This window comes from Somniosus microcephalus, chromosome 9 (assembly GCF_052327205.1).
Source record: "Somniosus microcephalus isolate GS21.2 chromosome 9, FLI_Smic_1.0, whole genome shotgun sequence".
Lineage (NCBI taxonomy): Eukaryota > Metazoa > Chordata > Chondrichthyes > Squaliformes > Somniosidae > Somniosus > Somniosus microcephalus.
In genome coordinates, this window is record NC_140995.1 from 172,625,230 (window position 1) to 172,648,528 (window position 23,299).

Sequence of the window (23,299 nt, forward strand, 5' to 3'; positions counted from 1 at the left end):
GGTTCCAACCCCATTTCCTCCTCCCAGTCAGATTGCACTCCTACTTTACCCTAAACGGGCCAGAATTTCTATGTCCAGGTCCTTCAGCACCTGTATAGAAAACACAGGTTAACATTTCTGATTTAAGACCCTTCCTCAGAACGGTTTTTGTTTCAGAAATCTAACATTTGCAGCTTTTTTTTGTTTGTTAATCAATATCTCTGTTAATTGCTTATAGCCTTTTTCATTGTTCTTCTGTCATTTTGTCTTTTGAATTCTTGAACCACCCTCTGGCTAGGCAGGGGTGGGAAGGTGGGGGTGAGGGGGGGAGAGGACAGAGACACCCTGCTTCCTCTTCTGTAGTGCTGCTCAGAGATGTGCAAGATCAGCATCAATAATTTGCTGGCCAGTGTTGCTTCAGCTCTGGTCTCCACCTCAGTAAGGTAGTTTTCTTGGTTTAATAGGCCCTGAAACTTCGTGGAGGTTCTCCCAGTCTCCCACAGTAACTCTGGAAAATGGCATCAACAGCTATTTTCAGTTGTTTTCACCATTTCTATAGCACTTCTGCCGGATTCCTGCCAGAGTTACAGGGGGAGAGTGGAACAGCCTCAGTGGAATTTTAGGACCATAGGGCTAAAAATTGAGTAGCGCCCCAATTGGGGCATTAACTTCGCCGGGGCGCTACTTTTAGCACCCCAGAAAAATTAGCGCTGGAACTCGAGTGGTTGTGCCCCAAGGGGGAAGCGGGGTGCTACTGGAAGTGCCCCGCATCCCTCTTGGGGCGCTGTGAGTCAATATTGCGGCGTTATGTGCCGCAGTGCCACACGCTGCGGCACGTCGCGCCGCGGTATTGCAGGCCTTCCTCCCCTTCTTAAAGGGGAGGGGCCTTGTGCAGCGCGACCTGGGGCCCAGCTGAGCCCCCGGGGATTGGGAGTGCAGGCAAAAGAGCCCGGCACTCAAGAGAAGTGCCAGGCTCTTGGAGCGCAGCCAGCACTCTGCGGGGGGGGGGGGGCGTTTCAGGAGGTCTGGGATGGGAGCGCAGGCAGGTGCTGGCAGGCAGCCAGCAACAAAAATGGCCGCCCCGCACCTCGCCTTTAAATTGCACTTCCCCGGCCGCAGGTACGCCCCCCTGATCCCGTCGGACATAGCGTCCGGCGGTAAGTCAGGGGGCGCTCCCGAAGATCGTGGCCGGGGCGTGAGCTGGGCGCTGCGCACGCCAATGACGTCATCACCAGCGGCGCAGCGCCACAGGACGCTACCAGCTAGCACCACCACTAACCTCCCGCTGAATTTTGCGGGAGGCGTGGGCACTGCCGCACCCGGGCACTAGTTGGTTTGCGTCCCGTTAGCGCCCTCTTAAGGCGCTAACGGGAGGCGCAACCAACTGAATTTTTCCCCCATAATCTTTACACTTTTTACATTGAATTACATAGAAGTTACAGCACAGAAACAGGCCATTTGGCTAAACTGGTCTATGTCGGTGTTTATACTCCACACGAGCCTCCTCCCATCCTATGGATTTATGTAATTTATCCCCATGCATGCAGCTGATGATAAGGTCGGGAGGTGGCCTACCCCCAGATCTCCACCTTTCACTGGCTGCTTGCAGGTGTGAGATACTGGGGGAGAAATTCAAAGCATTAACGCCAGCCGCTACCAACATGAAATGGTGAAAAGACGGCAGCCGGTGCTCTTCCGCCAGCTGGTGGCAGATCCATAGACACGGGCCACTTTCCAGCTACCGGTAACGCTGCTGGTAAACCCTAGCGCCAGGGAGATTTAAATGAAAGAGATCGTGATGTCAGTGAGTGTGTAACGCTCACTGGACGTCCGATCTCCAACATTGGATTTAGCTACTTACCTTAACAGCAGCGCAGAACATTGACAGGAAGAGCTGGCGTCTACCAGCAGGAAGCAGGATGCAGCAGCGATATTTAAAGGCACCATCCCCAATCCGCTGCCCCTGACAGGGTTCTGCAGTTTCAGTGGCTGTTTGCTACTTCCTGCAAATGAAACAGCTTTCTTCAGTTATTTCAAGTTTTTTTGGTGACAGAGCGTTGATTCAAGTACAGAAGTCAATCATTATTTGTTAAAGACTTCTGCTCACAACACTTGCTCACAGTTGTGGGGGCTGTACTGGCAGTCGATCTCCAGGATCTACGGCAGAGGGAGCAGAGGCAGCGAGGAAGACGGGAACATGCGTGCTGAGGCAGGAGGAGGAGGAGGGCCATGAGGGCTCTCAACAGGAGGCTTTACCTGTGGTAAACCACTTTTACCGTTTACTATCGTTACACTATAGTTATCACTGTTAGATCGTTTCCCTATAGTTATCACTGTTCACATTGTTGTATCACTGTACGAGGTCGCCTCTTGTCACGCTGCTATACCTGGGCTGACCACTGCCGACTCCGCCCATGGCTCCACCTACCTGCCCGGGTATAAAGGTGGTCGACTGGCTGGTATTCCTCCTTCTTGGATCCGATCACCCACGAGGGTGGGCTCTGTTATTTAGTCAATAAAAACCTATAGTTACTTTCTTAACTCGTCGCTTTTCATTGGACGAATTGATAGGTATATCAATTTTATTGACTAAATTTTAAAATGTCGTCACTTGAGCAGCCAAACAACCAGTCAACGGAGCAGCCAAACGACCAGCCGGACGCCCAGCTACAACAGCCACAGCAGCCGGCTTGGCTGCGAGCCCTCAAACCACCGTACCTGGATCTAAACCCACAAGCAACAAACGCAGCCCTCGACTTCAAACACTGGCTGTGCTGCTTCGAATCCTACCTGGAAGAATCCGGCGTCCCTCAGAGATCCAAACTAAGAGTTCTGACCGCCCAAGCGAGCCCTAAAGTATACGCACTCATCCAGGACATTACTACTTACGAGGCCGCTATCAACCTACTGAAACAACAGTACCGGAGCCCGGTAAATTCCATGTATGCCAGACACCTCCTAAGATCCCGCCCGCAACAGCCAGGAGAGTCTGTAGCTGAATTTTTACGGGCGCTACGAACACTCGGCAGGGACTGTGACTTTAAAGCAGTATCGGCTGCAGAAAACACTGAAGATAACATCCGCGATGCCTTCGTGAAAGGCCTTCGGTCCGACTACTCACGGCAGAGACTGCTGGAATCAAAGGACCTCGACCTGAACACAGCTGCAGCCTTGGCCTACTCCCTAGAAGTGACCCAGCGGGACCTCGAGGTGTATTCCAGGTACAGTTCGCGACTCTGGGACTCGGGCCCGACCCCGACCGCAATACCCCTCGTAGCGCCGCCCCCGGGACCTACCTCAGCGTCGGCGTCCCGGACCCGATCGGGACCGCCACCCCCGGTACTGGCTGCGACTTCGGACCCCCGCGACCGGGCTGCCGGCTGCTTCTTCTGTGGGCAGGCGAAACACCCGAGGTCGCGCTGCCCAGCCAAAAACGCGACGTGCTCCAGCTGCCTGAAGAAAGGCCACTTCGCGAAGGCCTGCAGAGGGAGAGCAGCAGAGGCCAGCAGTGCCTCATGCGAACTGTGGGGGCGGCCATCTTCTATCAAGGCCACAGATGAGCAATGGGGGCGGCCATCTTTGATCCAGGCAACCGACGCCAGCAGTGCCTCATGTGGGTTGTGGGGGCAGCCATCTTCTCCGCCATTTTGCCCCACCTCGTGGGCGCCTCCATTTTACCCACCATGCTCGACCGCCACCTTACCTCCAGACCTGACGACCGCTTCACCTACAGACTACAGCGACCCGCTCAGCCACACACTAGCCTCCGTCACACTGGACCAAGCTCGCCCGCATCAGCTGTCCAAGTCAATGATGGACATCAAAGTAGATGGCCACGCCACGACCTGCCTGTTTGACAGCGGAAGCACGGAGAGCTTCATACATCCAGACACGGTGAGCCACTACTCCCTCACTGTCCAGCCAACGCGCAACCGGATCTCGATGGCATCGAGGTCCCACGCCACAGACATCAGCGGCTACTGTGTTGTGACCCTGTCGGTTAAGGGCACGGAGTATAAAAACTTTAAACTCCTCGTCCTGCCCCAGCTATGCGCTGCCGTCCTACTAGGGCTGGATTTTCAATCCCACCTCCAAAGCGTCACTCTAGCATACGGTGGACCCCTCCCCCCGCTCACAGTCGACAACCAGCAGCCTTTAAATCGCCCACCGCGTAACACCTGCGGCCTATCCACCCTCAAGGTCCCGCCACCTTCCCTGTTCGCTAACCTCACCCCCGACTGCAAACCCGTCGCTACCAAGAGCAGGCGGTACAGCGCCGGGGACAGAGCTTTCATTAGCCCTGAGGTGCAGCGTCTCCTGAAGGAGGGCATCATCGAGGGGAGCAGCAGCCCCTGGCGTGCCCAGGTTGTAGTCGTTAAGACCGGCAATAAAAACCGCCTGGTCATCGACTACAGCCAAACCATAAACCGGTACACCCAGCTGGACGCATACCCCCTTCCCCGCATATCTGATATGGTCAATCAGATTGCTCAATACCGGGTATTCTCTACCATCGACCTTAAGTCGGCCTACCACCAACTCCCTATCCGCCCCGAGGACCGCCAGTATACCGCCTTCGAGGCGAATGGCCGCCTCTACCACTTCCTTAGGGTCCCCTTCGGCGTCACCAACGGGGTTTCGGTCTTCCAAAGGGAGATGGACCGGATGGTTGACCAGAACGGGCTGCAAGCCACGTTCCCCTATCTAGATAACGTCACCATCTGCGGCCGCGACCGGCAAGACCATGACGCTAACCTGGAAAGATTCCTCCGTACGGCCCAACGGCTGAACCTCACCTACAATAAGGAGAAATGTGTGTTTAACACCTCGCGCCTTGCCATCCTCGGCTGCGTAGTAGAGAACGGAATCATCGGCCCCGATCCCGAAAGAATGCGTCCCCTCATGGAGCTACCCCTTCCCCACTGTCCAAAGGCGCTGAAGAGAACCCTGGGGCTCTTCGCCTACTATGCCCAATGGGTGCCGAATTATGCGGACAAAGCCAGACCCCTCATGAAGTCCACCTCCTTCCCCCTTACGGAAGAAGCGCGCGCGGCCTTCTCCCTCATCAGGGGAGACATTGCTAAGGCCACTATGCACGCAGTGGATGAGTCCATCCCCTTCCAAGTGGAGAGCGATGCATCCGACTTCGCCCTAGCCGCTACCCTCAACCAGGAGGGGAGACCGGTGGCCTTCTTCTCAAGGACCCTCCAGGGCCCTGAGATCCGACACTCTTCGGTCGAGAAGGAGGCCCAGGCGATTGTGGAGGCGGTACGCCGCTGGAGGCATTACCTCGCAGGCAAGCGATTTACCCTCCTCACCGACCAGCGTTCGGTCGCTTTTATGTTTAATAACAAGCTGAGGGGTAAAATCAAGAACGACAAGATCTTGAGGTGGAGAATCGAGCTATCCACCTACGATTATGATATCTTGTACCGGCCTGGTAAGCTGAACGAACCCCCTGACGCTCTATCGCGAATTACATGCGCCAACGCGCAAATTGATAGACTTCAGACCCTCCACAACGACCTCTGTCACCCCGGGGTCACCAGGCTTTACCACTTCATTAAGGCCCGCAACCTGACCTACTCCATCGAGGAGGTCAGGACCATGACTAGGAACTGCCAGACCTGTGCCGAGTGCAAACCGCACTTCTTTAGGCCGGACAGAGCAAGCCTGATCAAGGCCACCCGCCCCTTCGAGCGCTTGAGCATCGATTTTAAGGGGCCCCTCCCGTCCTCTGACCGTAATGTGTACTTCCTCAACATTGTTGATGAGTACTCCCGTTTCCCCTTTGCCTTCCCCTGCCCAGACATGACCAGCACCACGGTCGTTAAATGCCTGAACGACCTCTTTGCCTTGTTCGGGTTCCCAAACTATATACATAGTGACCGGGGCGCCTCCTTCATGAGCGAGGAACTCCGTCAGTTCCTACTAGCGAGAGGCATCGCCACTAGCAGGACCACCAGCTACAACCCCCGAGGGAACGGCCAGGTGGAAAGAGAGAACGCGACGGTATGGAAGGCCGTCCTCTTAGCCTTAAAGTCTAAGGGCCTCCCAACCTCTCGCTGGCAGGAGGTCCTCCCGGCGGCGCTGCATTCCACCCGGTCACTACTTTGCACTGCCATTAACGCCACCCCCCATGAACGAATGTTTGTTTTCCCCAGGAAGTCGACTACGGGAACCACGCTACCAACCTGGCTGACCTCTCCAGGGCCTGTCTTGCTGCGAAAGCACGTGAGGGCCCATAAAACAGACCCCCTGGTCGAGAGGGTGAACCTCCTGCACGCCAACCCCCAGTACGCCTACGTGGCATACCCAGACGGGCGGGAGGACACAGTCTCCTTACGAGACCTCGCACCCTCGGGCACTCCGGAGACACCACCGCTACCCCCCCCCCCACCACCCCCCCAATTCCAGCCCAGGTAGACGGTACGCCGGAACCCCAAGAGCCTTCGCCTACCTCGCAGACGCCAGCATTAACACCGGAGAACGCAACACCGCCGCTGCGACGATCAGACAGGCTTACGAGGCCTCCGGACAGACTGACATACCAGAACTGGTAGTACACTTCACCCCGCCGGACTCAAATCTAAACAAGGGGTGAATGTGGTAAACCACTTTTACCGTTTACTATCGTTACACTATAGTTATCACTGTTAGATCGTTTCCCTATAGTTATCACTGTTCACATTGTTGTATCACTGTACGAGGTCGCCTCTTGTCACGCTGCTATACCTGGGCTGACCACTGCCGACTCCGCCCATGGCTCCACCTACCTGCCCGGGTATAAAGGTGGTCGACTGGCTGGTATTCCTCCTTCTTGGATCCGATCACCCACGAGGGTGGGCTCTGTTATTTAGTCAATAAAAACCTATAGTTACTTTCTTAACTCGTCGCTTTTCATTGGACGAATTGATAGGTATATCATTACCTACCTAGGGTCTTCCGACAGCACTTCTCCTACCTCCACTTAAGCGAGGAGCAATGTCTTAGGAGGCTACACTTCAGCAAGGAGGTGATCACAGAACTCTGCCACCTCCTGCAACCAGACCTCCAGCCTCCGAGCAGGGTGAGCACGCCTTTCCCAGTGGCAGTCAAGGTCACCATTGCCCTCAATTTCTTCGCCAGGGATCCTTCTAGTCTACAGCAGGAGACATAGCTAACATCTCACAGTTCGCCGTCCATTGCTGCATATGGGAGGTCACTGAGGCTCTCTACACCAGGAGAAGGGACTACGTTGGCTTCTCTCTCAGCAGAGAGAAGCAGGGCGAGCGCGCATGTGGCTTTGCCAGGATAGCGGGCTTCCTCGTGGTGCAGGGCGCCATCGACTGCACACACGCGGCTTTGCGGGCACCATACAACAATCCTGAGATCTTCTGGAACCGCAAAGGCTACCACTCACTTGATGTGCAGTTGGTGTATGACCATGCACAGCGAATCCTCAATGTCAATGCCCACTATCCTGGCAGCAGCCATGATGCCTTCATCTTGCGTCAGTCAGGTGTGCCAGCAATCTTCCAGCTACCACAGCAAGCTCGAGCATGGCTGCTCAGAGACAGGGGCTATCCGTTCTCTCTCCACCTGGTTCATGGCTCCCCTCCACAACCGCAAGACTCGTGCCCAGCACTCATATAATGAGAGCCATGCCTCCACCAGGAACATCATCGAGCAGACCAATGGGCTACTGAAGCATTGACTGCTCGGGAGGAGCCCTCCAGTACTCGGTGGAGCGAGTGTCCCATTGCATGGTGGTCTGCTGCATGCTTCACAACTTGGCCATCATGAGGGTGCAGCCCTTGCCAGCAGGGGTTGCGGGACCACCTCAGGAGGAGGACGAGGGAGAGGAGGAAGAGGACAAGGAGGAGGACAAGGAGGAAGAGCAAGAGGAGGGAGGGAGGAGGCAGGCACCCATTCGGACAGGCTGTCCGTGAGTGGCTCATCAGATTCTGATTCGAATGAATGAAACCCCAGATCCCCGTTGTATACCACATCCCCATCATACCATCACTATGTCACGGAATATCACATCACTCTCCTGGGCACAAAGCTGAAATGAGACACACCACAAAAGATTCCAAACACAATTATTAAATTTATCAATAATCACAAGACACATAATTACAATTATACTATTAACTAATCACCCTGGTGCAATCCCTTAGCGCCTGTCTTTCGTGTGTCTTTTCCTATTCTAGTGCTCCTATGAAGTGCTCATCACTACTTGTAAGTGTTGCTTCTCCGTCCGCCTCTTCACTGTGCTGTTGGGGCAGCTGAACAGCCTAGCAGCCTGACAATGAGGTGCTGCAGCATTAATGCACCTTCCCTTCAAGTAGTGGGAAAATCTTGTGGCAATCATGACTGTGAAGTAGACCGTCCAGCTATAGGTCCACCTGTTCAGTGTAATGCCAGTGAGCAACAGTTTTAGCGCTGAAATCATGACTAAAATCATGTTAATGAAGAGGGCGAATTTTGCACCTTAACTAGACAATTTCCAGGTGGTACAGCTTAACCTCATTTAGTCTTAACACTGCCACTTTCTTGGCTATATCCAATTTCTAGCCCATTGTCTTTGCAGGGCATACAAGAGCCATCAAACCTCACTCAACAGCAATGACATTCAACCTTGATGAAATTCAATCTTGCTTTACAAAATGTGGCCTGTTTTAATATGTTTTACTCTCCATATATTTAAATGGGTTTACAGTCAGTTTCTGTCTCTTTGATCATAAATCTGATGTTGATAGCTCTGAGGGCATCTGTCCAAATCTGCACCTGAAGCAATGCTAATAGGCTTGCCTCAGAAAATTAAGCGTAAATATTACACTTCAATCTGAGTTTATCTAAAACCTACTTCTAACCATCTGGGTCTCAACTGCAATAATATCACAAAATAACAGGTCCTTAGTAAGATAGCTTTTAAAACAATTTTTAAAAATTCCATACTCACACTGCTCGCTGATGTGTAAGTAGTAGAGAGCAGCTGATTGCTGTAGACTAGGGTTTTCAGAGGCAGCTAATGTCTGCAAGGCCTCCAAACATTCCCTGTCAATCACTTTACTCTCTGAAGCTGTAGAGACAAACAAGACGGATTGGTTATTTTACAGGTGAGTTACAGGGATTGAAATCGCACTGCTGGGATATTAGTGTACGAATGCTTAACATTTGTGTGAAATTCCGCTGACCGCTATTTAATGGAAGCAGGATCCTAATTTTGGACTGTGATTTTACCATATACTGTTTTCCTGAAGAGACATTTCTTAGTAGTTGTCCCTTCTGAACACTTTCACAGTAAAACAATTAAATGATCAAAATAAACAGTTATAAGAGAATAATATTCTGCAGGGGGAAGAGGGTCATTTTCATTCAGCGGTACTCCCGCCATAAACACTATAAAATGAAAATTGTTCCTTTTACCTGAGAACAGATAGTCCCTTTTTTTTTTACTGAACAAGCCCTGTTAGGCCCAGAGACATGCCAAGTTAGGTCCACCAAATAGAAAATACTTTCTCTGATGACATATTGAGGGTGTCCACCTTCAGGGGCCTTCTATTATTTTGATCAGGAATTAGCATCCTTCCCGGGGCTGTTTCTACTGGTCAAATACAACTAAAGATTTCAGCATCAGCAGTCACAACAGGCATTCTCCTTTTAAATATTTTTCGCCTTTTGTTCTCCTTTTAAATATTTTTCAACGGGTCTTAAACACAAGTGAATGAACTATGCGATGTGATACTAAGCCATTCCTATTAGGAAGGGTCCCAGGTTCAAGTGTGTTGTGATCACCGTCAGGTCGCTTGTGGGAATTTAAAAATTAGTCTCAGCCTAGGAAGAGGAAAATCAAACCAAGATTCCTGCCCTGATCACTATCCAGAGAGCCGTATTGAAAATGTGTGTTTGTGGATGTCAACTGAATAGAGGATTGGCTTCAACTGCATTGCCTCCACACTCCCCAGAAACACTGAGCTTTACCCCAAAGAATAATGTATGGAAATTACATCTGGGGATGGATGGAAGTTCTCTCCACCCCATTGATGAGCTAATGCCAGAAAAGAACAGAACTGATGGGATGGTGTCGACCACAGCAATTCTCACTGCTCTTGCCTTCTTTGACTCAAGCAACCTGGATGCTGTCAAGATACTGGTGTCCAAGTCAATGGAGCAATGGAAGTGGATCCTCACAGGGGTATCTCAGCCTGGGTCTTTGCTTGGATCACCCCAGAAGACAGCAGGAAGCCACAATGAAATTGGCTTCTTATAAAGGTGGCTGATTTCCGCCATTATTGACATTTTCACTTGGTTATGCCGGCTTCTCCTTGATCGTCGCTTCTTCCACTCCCTCCTCTATTGGGTACCCAAAATGCACCCATACTGACATGATTTAAGTTTACATCCACCCTGGACCCAGATAATCCAGTGGAGTTGAGCTCTAAGTCTGCCTGTGGGGTGTGAATCCCACTCCGCTATAGTTACAGCGATAGAACAGAATCAAGGAATTTTGGCCTCCGAGCGTTTAAAATAAAATTTGTGTAATGCATAAAACCAGATTTACATTATTCTCTGTAGGTAAACTAAATGATTAGGATCTTATCTGGTATGAAAATGCTATTGCAGTCATCAAAGTTGTAAGCAGTATCAGTTTATCCCACAGCATTCCATTGAAAATCACATTTGTGTCAACCTAGAAAATGAGAAAAAGGTGGACAACAGCTTAAAAAAAAAACCAAAATAGCCCTGGATGTTATGACATGTGAAAGCAAGTGATACATTTTGGTAGGAAGAATGAGGAGAGGCAATATTAGCTGAACGATACAATTTTAAAGAGGGTGCAGGAAAAGGGACATCTGGGGTGTGTGTACACAAATCTTTGAAGGTGGCAGGACACGTTGAGAAGGCTATTAAAAAAGCACACGGGATCCTTGGCTTTAGGAAGGATGTCAAAGCCGTAGAGAGGGTGCAGAAGAGATTTACTAGTATGGTACTGGGTATGAGGGACTTCAGTTACGTAGAGAGACTGGAGAAGCTGGGGTTGTTCTCCTTAGAGCAGAGAAGGTTAAGAGGAGATTTGGTAGAGGTGTTCACAATCATAAAGGGCTTTGATAGAGTATATAAGGAGAAAGAGTAAATACTGAAATTACATGTCGGTTCTTTAATAAATCTATATATTTTTAGAATTGTCTCACATAGTACTTCTGTATCAAACTCGCAAACTCAATCTCTGTACATTCTTTGGTGAGGAGTTGCAGAATTCTGGGGGAGTTTTCCAGACTCTCATAATATCCGGAAGGTTACAGTCTAGCTAAACTTATTAAAAGTGCTATCTGGAGGACGGTTACATCTTCAGATTGTTCCTTTCCTTTAGGGAGAGATAGTCTGGGCCTTTAGACCCAATTAAGCGTCTTTAGGATTCGGCTACCTCTAACTTTAGTTGAAAGTGAACGCCTGATCCGGGGTAGCCTGAAAGGGGCTAGGACTAGTAATAATCCCTTCAGATTCCCCTAGAGTCCAAAATACTATCTATCTCAGCCTTGAATATACTCAAAGACTCAGCATTCACAGCCCTCTGGGGCAGAGAATTCCAAAGATTCACAACCCTCTGAGTGAAGAAATTCCTCCTCATCTCAGTCTTAAATGGCTTACCCCTTATCCGGAGACTAGAAACATAGAAACATAGAAGATAGGAGCAGGAGTAGGCCATTCGGCCCTTCGAGCCTGCTCCGCCATTCAACAAGCCTGATCATCCAAACCCTAGCACCCGGTCCCTACACCGACAGCCATCCCACCCAAGCCCTATCCCCGTAACCCCGTAACCCCACATATTTTAATCACCCCTAACACTAAGGGCCAATTTTTTTTTTATCATGACCAATCAACCTAACCCGCACATCTTTGGACTGTGGGAGGAAACCGGAGCACCCGGAGGAAACCCACGCAAACACGGGGAGAATGTGCAAACTCCACACAGACAGTCACCCGAGGCCGGATTTGAACCCGGGTCCCTGGCGCTGTGAGGCAACAGTGATAACCACTATGCCACCGTGCTGCCCCTAGTTCTAGACACTCCAGCCAGGGGAAACAACCTCTTAGCATTTACCCTGTCAATCCCCTTCAGAATCTTGTATGTTTCAATGAGATCACCTCTCATTCTTCTGAACTCCAGAGAGTGTAGGCCCATTCTACACAATCTCTCATCATAGGACAGCCCTCTCATCCCAGGAATCAATCTAGTGAACCTTCGTTGCACAGTACTCTAGGTATGGTCTCACCAAGGCCCTGTACAATTGTAGCAAGACTTCCTTACTCTTATACTCCAACCCCCTTGCAATAAAGGCCAACGTGCCATTTGCCTTCTTTATTGCTTGCTGTACCTGCATGCTAGCTTTCTGTCTTTCTTGCACGAGGACACCTAAATCTCTCTGAACACCAACATTTGAAAGTTTCTCACCATTGACTTGTTCATCCCAGTTTGGCATAAAAATAAAACAAAAAAGGTGACTCAACCGTGGCTAACAAGGGAAATTAGGGATAGCATAAGATCCAAGGAGAGGACATATAAATTGGCCAGAAAAGCAGTAAACCTGAGGATTGGGAGCAGTTTAGGATTCAACAAAGGAGGACAAAGGGATTAATTAAGAGGGGGGAAATAGAGTATGAGAGTAAGCTTGCGGGAAACATAAAAACTGACTGTAAAAGCTTTTATAGATATGTGAAGAGAAAAAGATTGGTGAAGTCAAGCGTAGGTCCCTTGCAGTCAGAATCAGGGGAATTTATAATGGGGAACAAAGAAATGGAAGACCAATTAAATACATACTTTGGTTCTGTCTTCACAAAGGAGGACACAAATAACCTCCCAGAGATGCCGGGGAACATAGGGTCTAATGAAAGGGAGGAACTGATAGAAATCAGTATTTGTAGGGAAATGGTGTTAGGGAAATTGATGGGATTGAGGGCCGATAAATCCCCAGGGCCTGATAATCTACATCCTAGGATACTTAAGGAAGTGGCCCTAGAAATATTAGATGCATTGCTGGTCATCTTCCAAAATTCGATAGACTCTGGAACAGTACCCATGGATTGGCAGGTAGCTAATGTTACCCCACTGTTCAAAAAGGGTGGTAGAGAGAAAACGGGGAATTACAGACCGGTAAGCCTGACATCGGTAGTGGGGAAAATGCTAGAGTCCATTATAAAGGATGCAATAGCAGAGCACTTGGAAAAAAGTGACCGGATTGGACAAAGTCAACATGGATTTACAAAAGGTAAATCGTGCTTGACTAATCTACTGGAATTTTTTGAGGATGTAACTGGTAAAATAGATAGGGGAGAACCAGTGGATGTGGTGTATTTGGATTTTCAAAAGGCTTTCGATAAGGTCCCGCATAAGAGATTAGCGTGTAAAATTAAGGCACATGGGATTGGGGGCAAGGTATTGACTTGGATAGAGAACTGGTTGGCAGACAGAAAGCAAAGAGTTGGAATAAATGGCTCTTTTTCCGAGTGGCAGGCAGTGACTAGTGGGGTACCGCAGGGATCGGTCCTAGGACCCCAGCTATTCACAATATATATTAATGATCTGGACGAGGGAACTAGATGTAATATCTCCAAGTTTGCAGACGACACAAAGCTGGGTGGGCGTGTGTGCTGTGAGGAGGATGCTGAGAAACTCCAGTATGATTTGGACAGGTTGGGTGATTGGGCAGAACATGGCAGATGCAATATAACGTGGATAAATGTGAGGTTATCCACTTTGGTGTCAAAAACAGGAAGGCAGGTTATTATCTGAATGGCAATAGATTGGGAGAAGGGGAAGTGCAACGAGACCTGGGCGTCCTTGTGCACCAGTCGCTGAAAGTAAGCATGCAGGTGCAGCAGACGGTTAAGAAGGCAAATGGTATGTTGGCCTTCGTAGCGAGAGGGTTTGAGTACAGGAACAAGGATGTCTTGCTGCAGCTGTACAGGGCCTTGGTGAGACCACATCTTGAGTATTGTGTGCAGTTTTGGTCGCCTTATCTGAGGAAGGATGTTCTTGCCATGGAAGGAGTGCAGCGAAGATTCACCAGGCTAATACCTGGGATGGCAGGAATGACGTATGAGGAGAGATTGGGTCGATTGGGCTTGTACTCGCTGGAGTTTAGATGAATGAGAGGGGATCTCATTGAAACTTATAAAATTCTAACAGAACTAGATAGACTAGATGCTGGAAGGATGTTCCTGATGGTCGGGGAGTCCAGAACCAGAGATCGCAGTCTAAGGATAAGGGGTAAGCCATTTAGGACAGAGATGAGGAGGAATTTCTTCACCCAGAGAGTGGTGAACCTGTGGAATTCTCTACCACAGAAGGTAGTAGAGGCCAATTCATTAAATATATTCAAGAAGGAGTTGGATATATTTCTTAAGGCTAAAGGGATCAAGGGATATGGAGAGAAGGCAGGACCAGGGTACTGAATTTGGATGATCAGCCATGATCTCATTGAATGGCAGAGCAGGCTCGAGGGGCCGAATGGCCTACTCCTGCCCCTATCTTCTATGTTTCTATGTTTCTATTTTTAAAATATTCTGTTTTTCTATTCTTCCTACCAAAGTGAATAACCTCACATTTCCCTACATTATACTCCATCTACCACCTCACTGCGCACTCACTTAGTCTATCTATATCCCTTTGCAGACTCTGCGTTCTCCTCACAGCTTACTGGCCCACCTAGCTTTGTATCATCAGCAAACTTGGATACATTACACTCGGTCCCTTCATCTAGGTCATTAATATAGATTGTAAATAGCTGAGGCCCCAACACTGATCCTTGCGGCACCCCACTAGTTACAGCCTGCCAGCCTGAAAAAGATCAATTTATCCCTTCTCTCTGTTTTCTGTCCATTAACTAATCCTCTATCCATGCTACTATATTACCCCCAACCCCATGAGCCCTAATCTTGTGTAATAACCTTTTATGTGGCACCTTATCGAATGCCTTTTGGAAATCCAAATATACTACATTCACTGGTTCCCCTTTATCTACCCTGCTAGTTATATCCTCAGAAAACTCTAATAAATTTGTCAAACAGGATTTCCCTTTCATAAAACCATGTTGACTCTGCCTAATCATGTTTCGATTTTCTAAGTGACTTGATACCACTTCCTTAACAATGGATTCCAGCATTTTCCCGATGACTGATGTCAGGCTAACTGGCCTGTAGTTCCCTGTTTTTTCTCTCCCTCCTTTCTTGAATAGCGGTGTTACATTTGCTACCTTCCAATCCGCTGGGACCATTCCAGAATCTAGGGAAGTTTGGAAGATCAAAACCAATGCATCCACTATCTCTTCAGCTACCTCTTTTAGAACCCTAGGATGTAGGCTGTCAGGTCCAGGGGATTTGTTGGCTTTTAGTCCCATTAGTTTCTCTAGTACTTTTTCTCTACTTATATTAATTACGTTAAGTTCCTCCCCCTCATTAGACCCTTGGTTCCCTACCATTTTTGGTACGCTTTTTGTGTCTTCTACTGTGAAGACAGATACAAAATATTTGTTTAACATTTCAGCCATTTCCTTATTCCCCATAATAATTTCTCCTGTTTCAGCCTCTAAGGGACCAACGTTTACTTTTGCCACTCTCCTTTTTACACACTTGTAGAAACTCTTACAATCTGCTTTTATATTTCTTGCTAGTTTTCTCTCATATTCTATTTTTTCCCTTTTTATCAATTTTTTAGTCAACCTTTGCTGGTTTCTGAAATGTTCCCAATCCTCAGGCTTACTATTATTTTGCAACATTATAAGCTTCTTCTTTCAATCTAATGCTATCCTTAACTTCTTTAGTTAGCCATGGTTGGATCACTTTTTCCATGGAGTTTTTGTTTCTCAATGGAATGTATTTTTGTTGAGAATTATGAAATATTTATTTAAATGCTAGCCACTGCTTATCTACCACCACATCTTTTCATCTATTTTTCCAATCTACCTTAGCCAACTCACCCCTCATACCTATGTAATTGGCTTTATTTAAGATTAAGGGTAAAAATTGGGTAGTGCCCCTTTTGGGGCGCTACCTTCGCTGGGGCACTAATTTTAGCGCCCCGAAATAGTTAGTGCCCCCGCGGTCGATTTTCCCAGGTAGCGCCCGGAGAGGGAGGAGGGGCGCTACTGGAAGCACCCTGCGTCCCTCTTGGTGCGCTGTGAGACAATACCGTGGCACTACATGTCGCGGTACTGCAGGCCTTCCTCCAATTATTAAAGAGGAGGGGCCTGGTGCAGCGTGTCCCGGTGCCCAGCTGGGCCACCAGGGATCGGGAATGCCAGCAAACGAGCCCGGCACTCAAGAGGAGTGCCGGGCTTATGGAGAGCAGCCAGCACCCTGCGGGGGGGGGGCTTCACAGGGACCGGGGGGCAGGTGCTGGCAGGCGGCTAGCAACAAAAATAGCCACCCGCCACCTCCCCTTTAACTAGCGCCGCCCTGGCCGCAGGTAGGCCCCCCTGACCCCGCTGGACATAGTATCCGGCGGTAAGTCGGGGGGCGCCACCCAATATTACAGCCGGGGTGCGGCGATGACATCATCGCCGGCGGCGCAGTGCCACACAGCACTAACAGCGCCGCCGCTAGCCTCCCGCTGAATTTCGCAGGAGGCGTTAACGGTGCCACGTCCAGGCGCTAATTGAGGTGCAAATCAACCAAATTTATCCCCCTAAGACTCCAGTTTCAGATTTAGGCAAGTCACTCTCAAAATTAATGTGAAATTCTATCATATTATGATCACTCTGCCCCAGAGGATGCTTTACTATGAGATTGCTAATTAACCCTGTCTCATTACACAATACAAGATCTAAAATAGTCTGTTCCCTGGTTGGTTCCATGACATATTGTTCTAGGAAACTGTCCCGAATGCATTCCATGAACTCGTCCTCCAGACTACCTTTGCCAAATTGATTTGTCCAGTCTATATGAAGATTAAAGTCCACCAAGGTTATTGCATTTCCTTTGTTGCAAGCTCCTACTATTTCTTGATTAATATTCTGTCCAATGGTATAGCTACTGTTAGGGAGCCTATATACTACTCCTACCAGTGTTTTCTGCCCCTTGTTATTCCTTATCTCCACCCATACTGATTCTACTTCCTGATCTTACGAGCCGAGATCCTTTCTCGCTACTGCCCTTATGTCATCCTTTATTATCAGGGCTACTCCCCCTCCTTTTCCATTTTACCTGTCTTCGAAACGTCAAGTACCCTGGAACATTTAGTTCCAAACCTTGGCCACCTTGCAACCATGTCTCTAATAGCTATTAGATCAAACCCATTTATCTCTATTTGTGCTACTAGTTCATCTATCTTGTTACGAATGCTTCGTGCATTTAGATAAAGAGCCTTTAATTTAAATTTTTTACCATTATTCCCTGCTTTGACCTTATTCTCTGCTGCACTGCTACCATTAAACTCTCTGTCCCTTCCTGTCACACTCTGCTTATTTTTACCCAAATGGCTACACTGCTCTATTGCCTTGACCTTTTTCTTTAGATTTCTAAATTTCCCCTCATCTGGGCCGAATGGGCTCCTCTGTGCTGTATTGTTCTATGATTCTATGAAGTATATACACCTAAACTGCAGTGGGATGTGGACTTCTGGTAAATTTAAGCTATAGGTATACCCAATAATTCTCAGTCATATTGGAGGATTAAAAGCATAACTACATAAAAGCTTTAAGGGGAATAGGAACGTTGAAGCCAAAAGGCTGATTTTTGATGTTTCATTTGAATGCTTTTCTTGCAGCATTTTAGAATCTACAGTTCATCAGCCGATCCTTTGAAACACTCCCTTTGTGGAATCTCCTCCCCAATCATCCTGCACAGACATATTATTATGCATAAATAATTAATAGTAATGAAACAACATTTCAACACAAATAGACATTTAAAATATTTAAAATGGTGACAACACTTTGTGGATGCATAGCTTGGCCAGCTACCTAGTAAATTGTATTGTTTGGTAATCGTATTTTAGCGGCCTCCTTATGATGTGACATCTTCTTCCATATCTGTTCCCAGATGCCATCTCCTGGCCGCTATCTCCTACCAGGGCTGCTGCACTCTTGTCCTCTGCGGGGGTTGCACTAGAGTGTCAAAAACAGCAACCTTCCTCGCTCCCACTTCACCTTTTATCAGCCATGATGAAACAGAGGACTCAAGTGTTGCATTGTTCCATCTCTTGGCCACAAATTCTGCTTCCTGCCTCCACATTTATTGTGGCAGGCAATATTTTATGCCAGCACTTTTTTGCCCCATATAGGGCAGGATTTTCATTGGGCCGTGGAGGCGGGATTGGAGGCGTGTGTGGGGTTAAAATCTCGAAATCGGGGGGGCACAAACCCATCCCGCCCTCAACCCGCCTCCATGCCAGTTTCAAAGGAGGCGGGTACCCAACCCGCACTGGGACCCGCCTCCCCGAGGTGGGAAGGGGATTAGTGCCAATTAACTGCCTGTTAACAGGTAGTTTACAGGCCGTTTTTAGCCTAATCCCTATTTTCATTCTTGAAGTGTGGGATTGCTGACGGCTCCAAACCATGCCAAGTTAGCGAAGTGGGCCGTCGGGCTGAAGGGCTTGGAGGGGTCGAGATGTCCGGTGTTCAGGTGGGTGATGGGTGCATGAGTGCAGAGGTAAGGGTGTTTGGTGTGTTTAAAGAAGTTTTACTTACCTTTACAGCCTTCCTTCCTTCAGGTCTCGGGAGTCCCTCATCTCACCGGCACAGAAAGCAGAATGGCCGCGATCTGTCAAAAATTGCAGCATTCAGCTTTCTGTTCCGGAGAGATCTCCAAATCATCCTGAGAGGAAGGAATTAACTTACAGTACAGATTGTCAGTGTTTGACAGCTACAAGCAGCTGTGAAACGCTGATATTTCATCTGTCAAAAGGTCTTGACAGATGAAATGTCAATCTGTGACGTCACCTGTTGCCGGGTGGCCCTTAATTGGCCTGCTGAGCCCGCTGGCGGGCTTAACAAGGTCAATCAAGTCAAAATCGCGTGGGTTGGCTACCACTTGATGGAGGCGGGACTACAACCCCGAAAGTTGTAGTCCCGCCTCCTCAATGAAAATCCAGCCCATAGTCTTTGAAAAGTCTGCAGTATTTTCCCCCCCATATATGCCCACTTACCTTTAAGTGCTTGTATCATTTTAAATTATAGCAGCAGCTCGTCAACAGCCCTTTATGGGTCGCTGACATGCACTATTTCTACCTTCTCATCCACTTTGGTACCAGCCCAAGGTGGGTTGGGAGCTTACTCATTATGGCAGACATGGAAAAGCCTGGGAGTTCGTGGGTGATAAATCGGTGAGCATTATGCTCGTCACATTAGCACCAGGACGTGAAAATATATCCTACAATAATTTTCAACCTATAATTGTCCCTTCTCTTTGTTGAGTAGCAGTTTTTCTTTTTCAGTCCATCATCAAAGCAGTCTGCCTGATTCCCTCAAACCCACTTGGGAAGTGAAGAGAAAAAAACCCAAACTGACTTTGGAAGCTCTCATACAGTGCTGTGAGCATGGAAGCCACCTCAAAACAAAATGTGTGATCAAATAAACTGAGCTACAGAGCAGGGAGGGGTTTGGGGAAGGAAGGGAAGGGTGTAGCAAAGGGATGGAATTTAACATTACCATTTAGGGCTGGTAACTAATGTCATAGAGGACCCTGTTAATGATGTGATTTATGTTCTTGATTTGACAATCAACCTTGGAGGTCTATAAAGGGACCGATGAAGCTGCTGAGTCTCACTCCAGCAGGTAGTGAATTATCTCGAGAGATTTTTCATTCTTTTTATGTGTCTTTGCGGTATTTTTATGCCACTCTTCCCATACACACTCCAGTTAGTTTTGGAAGGCAATAATTTTCAGGACGCAAAGCTGCTTCAACACTGAGAAGAGGGTCACTCATTCAAATTCAAATTAGATAGATTTATTTCACAAAATAACATTTTGGGATACAATATATGAGTAATTTGAGAAATGACAATTAATAAGTGTAGCATACTTGAGAAGAGAATGATGACTTAGGACCTATGGTTTCCAAAGCGCTCCATCACTGGCGTTTTCCTTGTGTATGGGTCCGTTGTAGACAAATTGATAGAGGTTGATTGCTATGATTAGTCAACAACCCCATTATCATTGTATCATGCTACTACCAGGATGGTAGAAGGCGAACAAAATGGTCATTTTTCGTCTAGTAATTCCTATGTTCCCATGAAAGCAGTGCTATGGTGTCTCCACTGGGTGTTCCATTGATGGATGGGGTTGCTGCTTCTATATTTCATGGGTCAAGAATGTTTGTACATTCCAGATACCTACCCTGCCAGTCACTCATTAACTTCTCAAGGACCAATGCTGCAATTCCCAAACACAACTAGGTTACGATGTCCTCTACTTTTCCTTTCTAACTCAAAAATTTTAACTCTCTCTCTTAATCCACTCTCTCTCTTTCCATCCCTTTATTCCTCCTTCTATCTCTATATTGTTTGACTCAAATTTACCCTATTTCCTATTCCATTTTTGGCTCTGTTTCTTTTTCAATCCTTTCTTTTCATTGGTCAAGGAGACAGACCATTGGGTACGACGTTCACAAGGCCCCAGATGCGACATTGACATTGCTGTACTATTAATGGATCGACGGTCCAGCAATTTGTGGGGCAAATATAGTGCGATATCAATGCTGATCATAAAAGTCCAATTAACGTAATTCGCCACCAAACCCACAATTGCAGCAATTTCTGGTCCAATGTGCTTAAGGAGCAGGGCTTGAACCCATGATCTCCTGACTCACAAGAATGCTAACGCTGAGCCAAGGCTGAATAATAATCTAAACCTGAATAAATTGACTAGCATTCATTTACTTAGAAACAATTTATTTACAAATTTACTAACAGGACTGGAATGGTTCCATAGTGTATTGTTCCCACCTCGGCCAGACTGCCAGTGTAGCGCAGTGTTAATGTGGATGATCGTGGATTACAGGAAGCGGCAGGGGGAGGGACACACCCCAATCTACATCGAAGGGGCTGAGGTGGAGAGGGTCAGCAGCTTCAAATTCCTGGGTGTATTCATTACGGCGGACTTAACGTGGTCTCATCACATCGACGTTGTAACCAAGAAGGCATGCCAACGCCTGTTCTTCCTCAGGAGACTGAAGAAATTTGGAATGGCCCCCCAGATTCTCACCAACTTCTACCGGTGCACCATCGAGAGTATCCTGTCCGGCTGCATCACTACCTGGTATGGCAACTGCACCGCCACAGACCGCAAGGCTCTACAGATGGTAGTGAAAGCTGCACAACACACTATAGGAATTAAACTACCTGCTGTGCAGGATATCTACCCCGAGAGGTGCCGGGGGAAGGCCCTGAGAATCATTAAAGACGCGAGTCACCCCAGCCACAACCTCTTCACCCTGCTCCCGTCCGGTAAGAGATACCAAAGCATACGGTCTCGTACCAACAGGTTTCAAAACAACTTCTACCCCCAGGCCATAAGACTCATGAACGATTAATTTATTATTATATATTACTGTTGTTTTATTTATTATTACTGTCTTTCTATTAGTATTTCTATTAGTATTTTTATCATTGTTATGCCATATTTATTCCAATGTTGGGAGGACTCGTAAAAATCAACATTTCATTGTGCAGTACACACGTCTGCTGCATATATGACAAATAAAATTGAATTGAATTGAATTGAATTGAATTGAATAATGATAATGACCATGGTAACTATTTATGTCTGAAGCCACATTAACAGGCAGTTTTCTAAACACTGCCACCCTCCATTTAAAGCAAATTCTAGATAATAACTTCTTATACAACTGTAACTTTAAAGCAAACCATCTTGAGATTATATTGATATGCAAAATATATTAAATTGAACATTTACAACTGTAGTGTATGTGCTTTAAGTCAGAACTACTTTTTACAGCTCCTGTATACTGTAGTACCGGCAGTGACCACACCGGTATATAAGCTGTGCGCATGCCTCTGTACCCCAGTCTAGAGATTACCCTCCTCCAGTAAAGACCTGTTATTTGTTTATGTACAGCATCCGTGTAATTATTTATCCACTGAACCACGGATCTAACAGTGGTGACGAGTGTTGATGCGAATCTACCTGCAACATAAAAAAAAAAATAGTCGAGTCCAGGAACACGGGCGTCGACCGCGAGCAACCGCCCAGCAGTCAGGCAGAGATCCAACTTTGCTGGGGAGGCTGTGGAGAGCCGGGCTTGGTTCCCCAGCCACAACGAGCAGTAAGAGACCGACGACAGGTCCAGAGCAGACCCTTCCTGAGCAGCGGCGGCTGGCGCCAACCGACGGCAGAGAGAGAGAGCCGGGCAGCGTCGACGGGGTAAGAAGGAGGGTGATGAGAGCAGGGCGCAGCCGGAGCGACGTCGAGGAAAAATACTGCAAACCGGAGAGAGAGAGGGTAAGAAACAGCCGGGTTCTAGACTGAGCGGCATCGACAAATATCAAGAGAAGAACGCGCAGAGCACAGCCAGGGATCACGGGCTGATCAGGGTCCGCGGGGCGAAGCAAGGGGAGACGCCATTGAGCCGCGGAGAAGCAGGGAGAGCGCAGGAGACGCCATTGAGCCGCGGAGAAGCAGGGAGAGCGCGGGAGGCGCCATTGAGCCGCGGAGAAGAAGGAAGAGCGCGGGAGACGCCATTTTGTGAAGCCGCAGCGGAGAAGACGGGCGAGCGCGGGAAGGAAGGAAAGCGCGGGAGATGCCATTTTGTGCCAGCGGAGAAGAAGGGGAAGCGCGGGAGGCGCCATTGGTGATAGTTAACGCACAACCAAGGATGCCGAAGAGTGGCAGTATCTCTACGTTCGACAATGAAGTCGAAGATTGGGCGACATATGTGGAACGTATTGAGGTGTACTGCAGGGCGAATGAAGTGCCAGATGCTAATAAAGCACTGGTTCTGTTAAATTCCATGGGTGCAAAAATTTATGGGTTACTGCGAAATCTAATAACCCCAGAGAAGCCGGTAAACAAGAATTTTGAAAGCATAGTAGAAATCCTACAGGACCACTTAAGCCCCACACCGCTGCTGATAGCAGAACGATTTAAGTTCCATAAAAGGAACCAACACAAAGACGAAAGCAATGCTGAGTACCTAACGGAACTGCGCAAGCTATCGAAATACTGCCAGTTTGGAGCGGGACTAGCAGACATGTTAAGGGACAAGTTTGTGTGTGGGCTACAAAGTGAAGGAACCCAGAAACGGCTTCTATCAGAAAAGGACCTTACGCTGGACAAAGCTTTCAGTATGGCAGTATCACACGAAGCAGCCGCAAGGG

The 23,299-nt window shown here is 48.1% G+C and overlaps 1 protein-coding gene across 1 annotated transcript in view; it reads right to left on the reverse strand.

The window, feature by feature from the left end:
* The window catches only part of LOC147112843 (uncharacterized), an 85,968-nt gene that overhangs the window by 58,163 nt on the left and 4,506 nt on the right, over positions 1-23,299 (reverse strand). Inside the window, exon 2 of the mRNA XM_085997538.1 lies at positions 8,927-9,046. Within this exon, the coding sequence (XP_085853664.1) occupies positions 8,927-9,046 (120 nt within the window). The remainder of the gene's footprint in view (positions 1-8,926; positions 9,047-23,299) is intronic.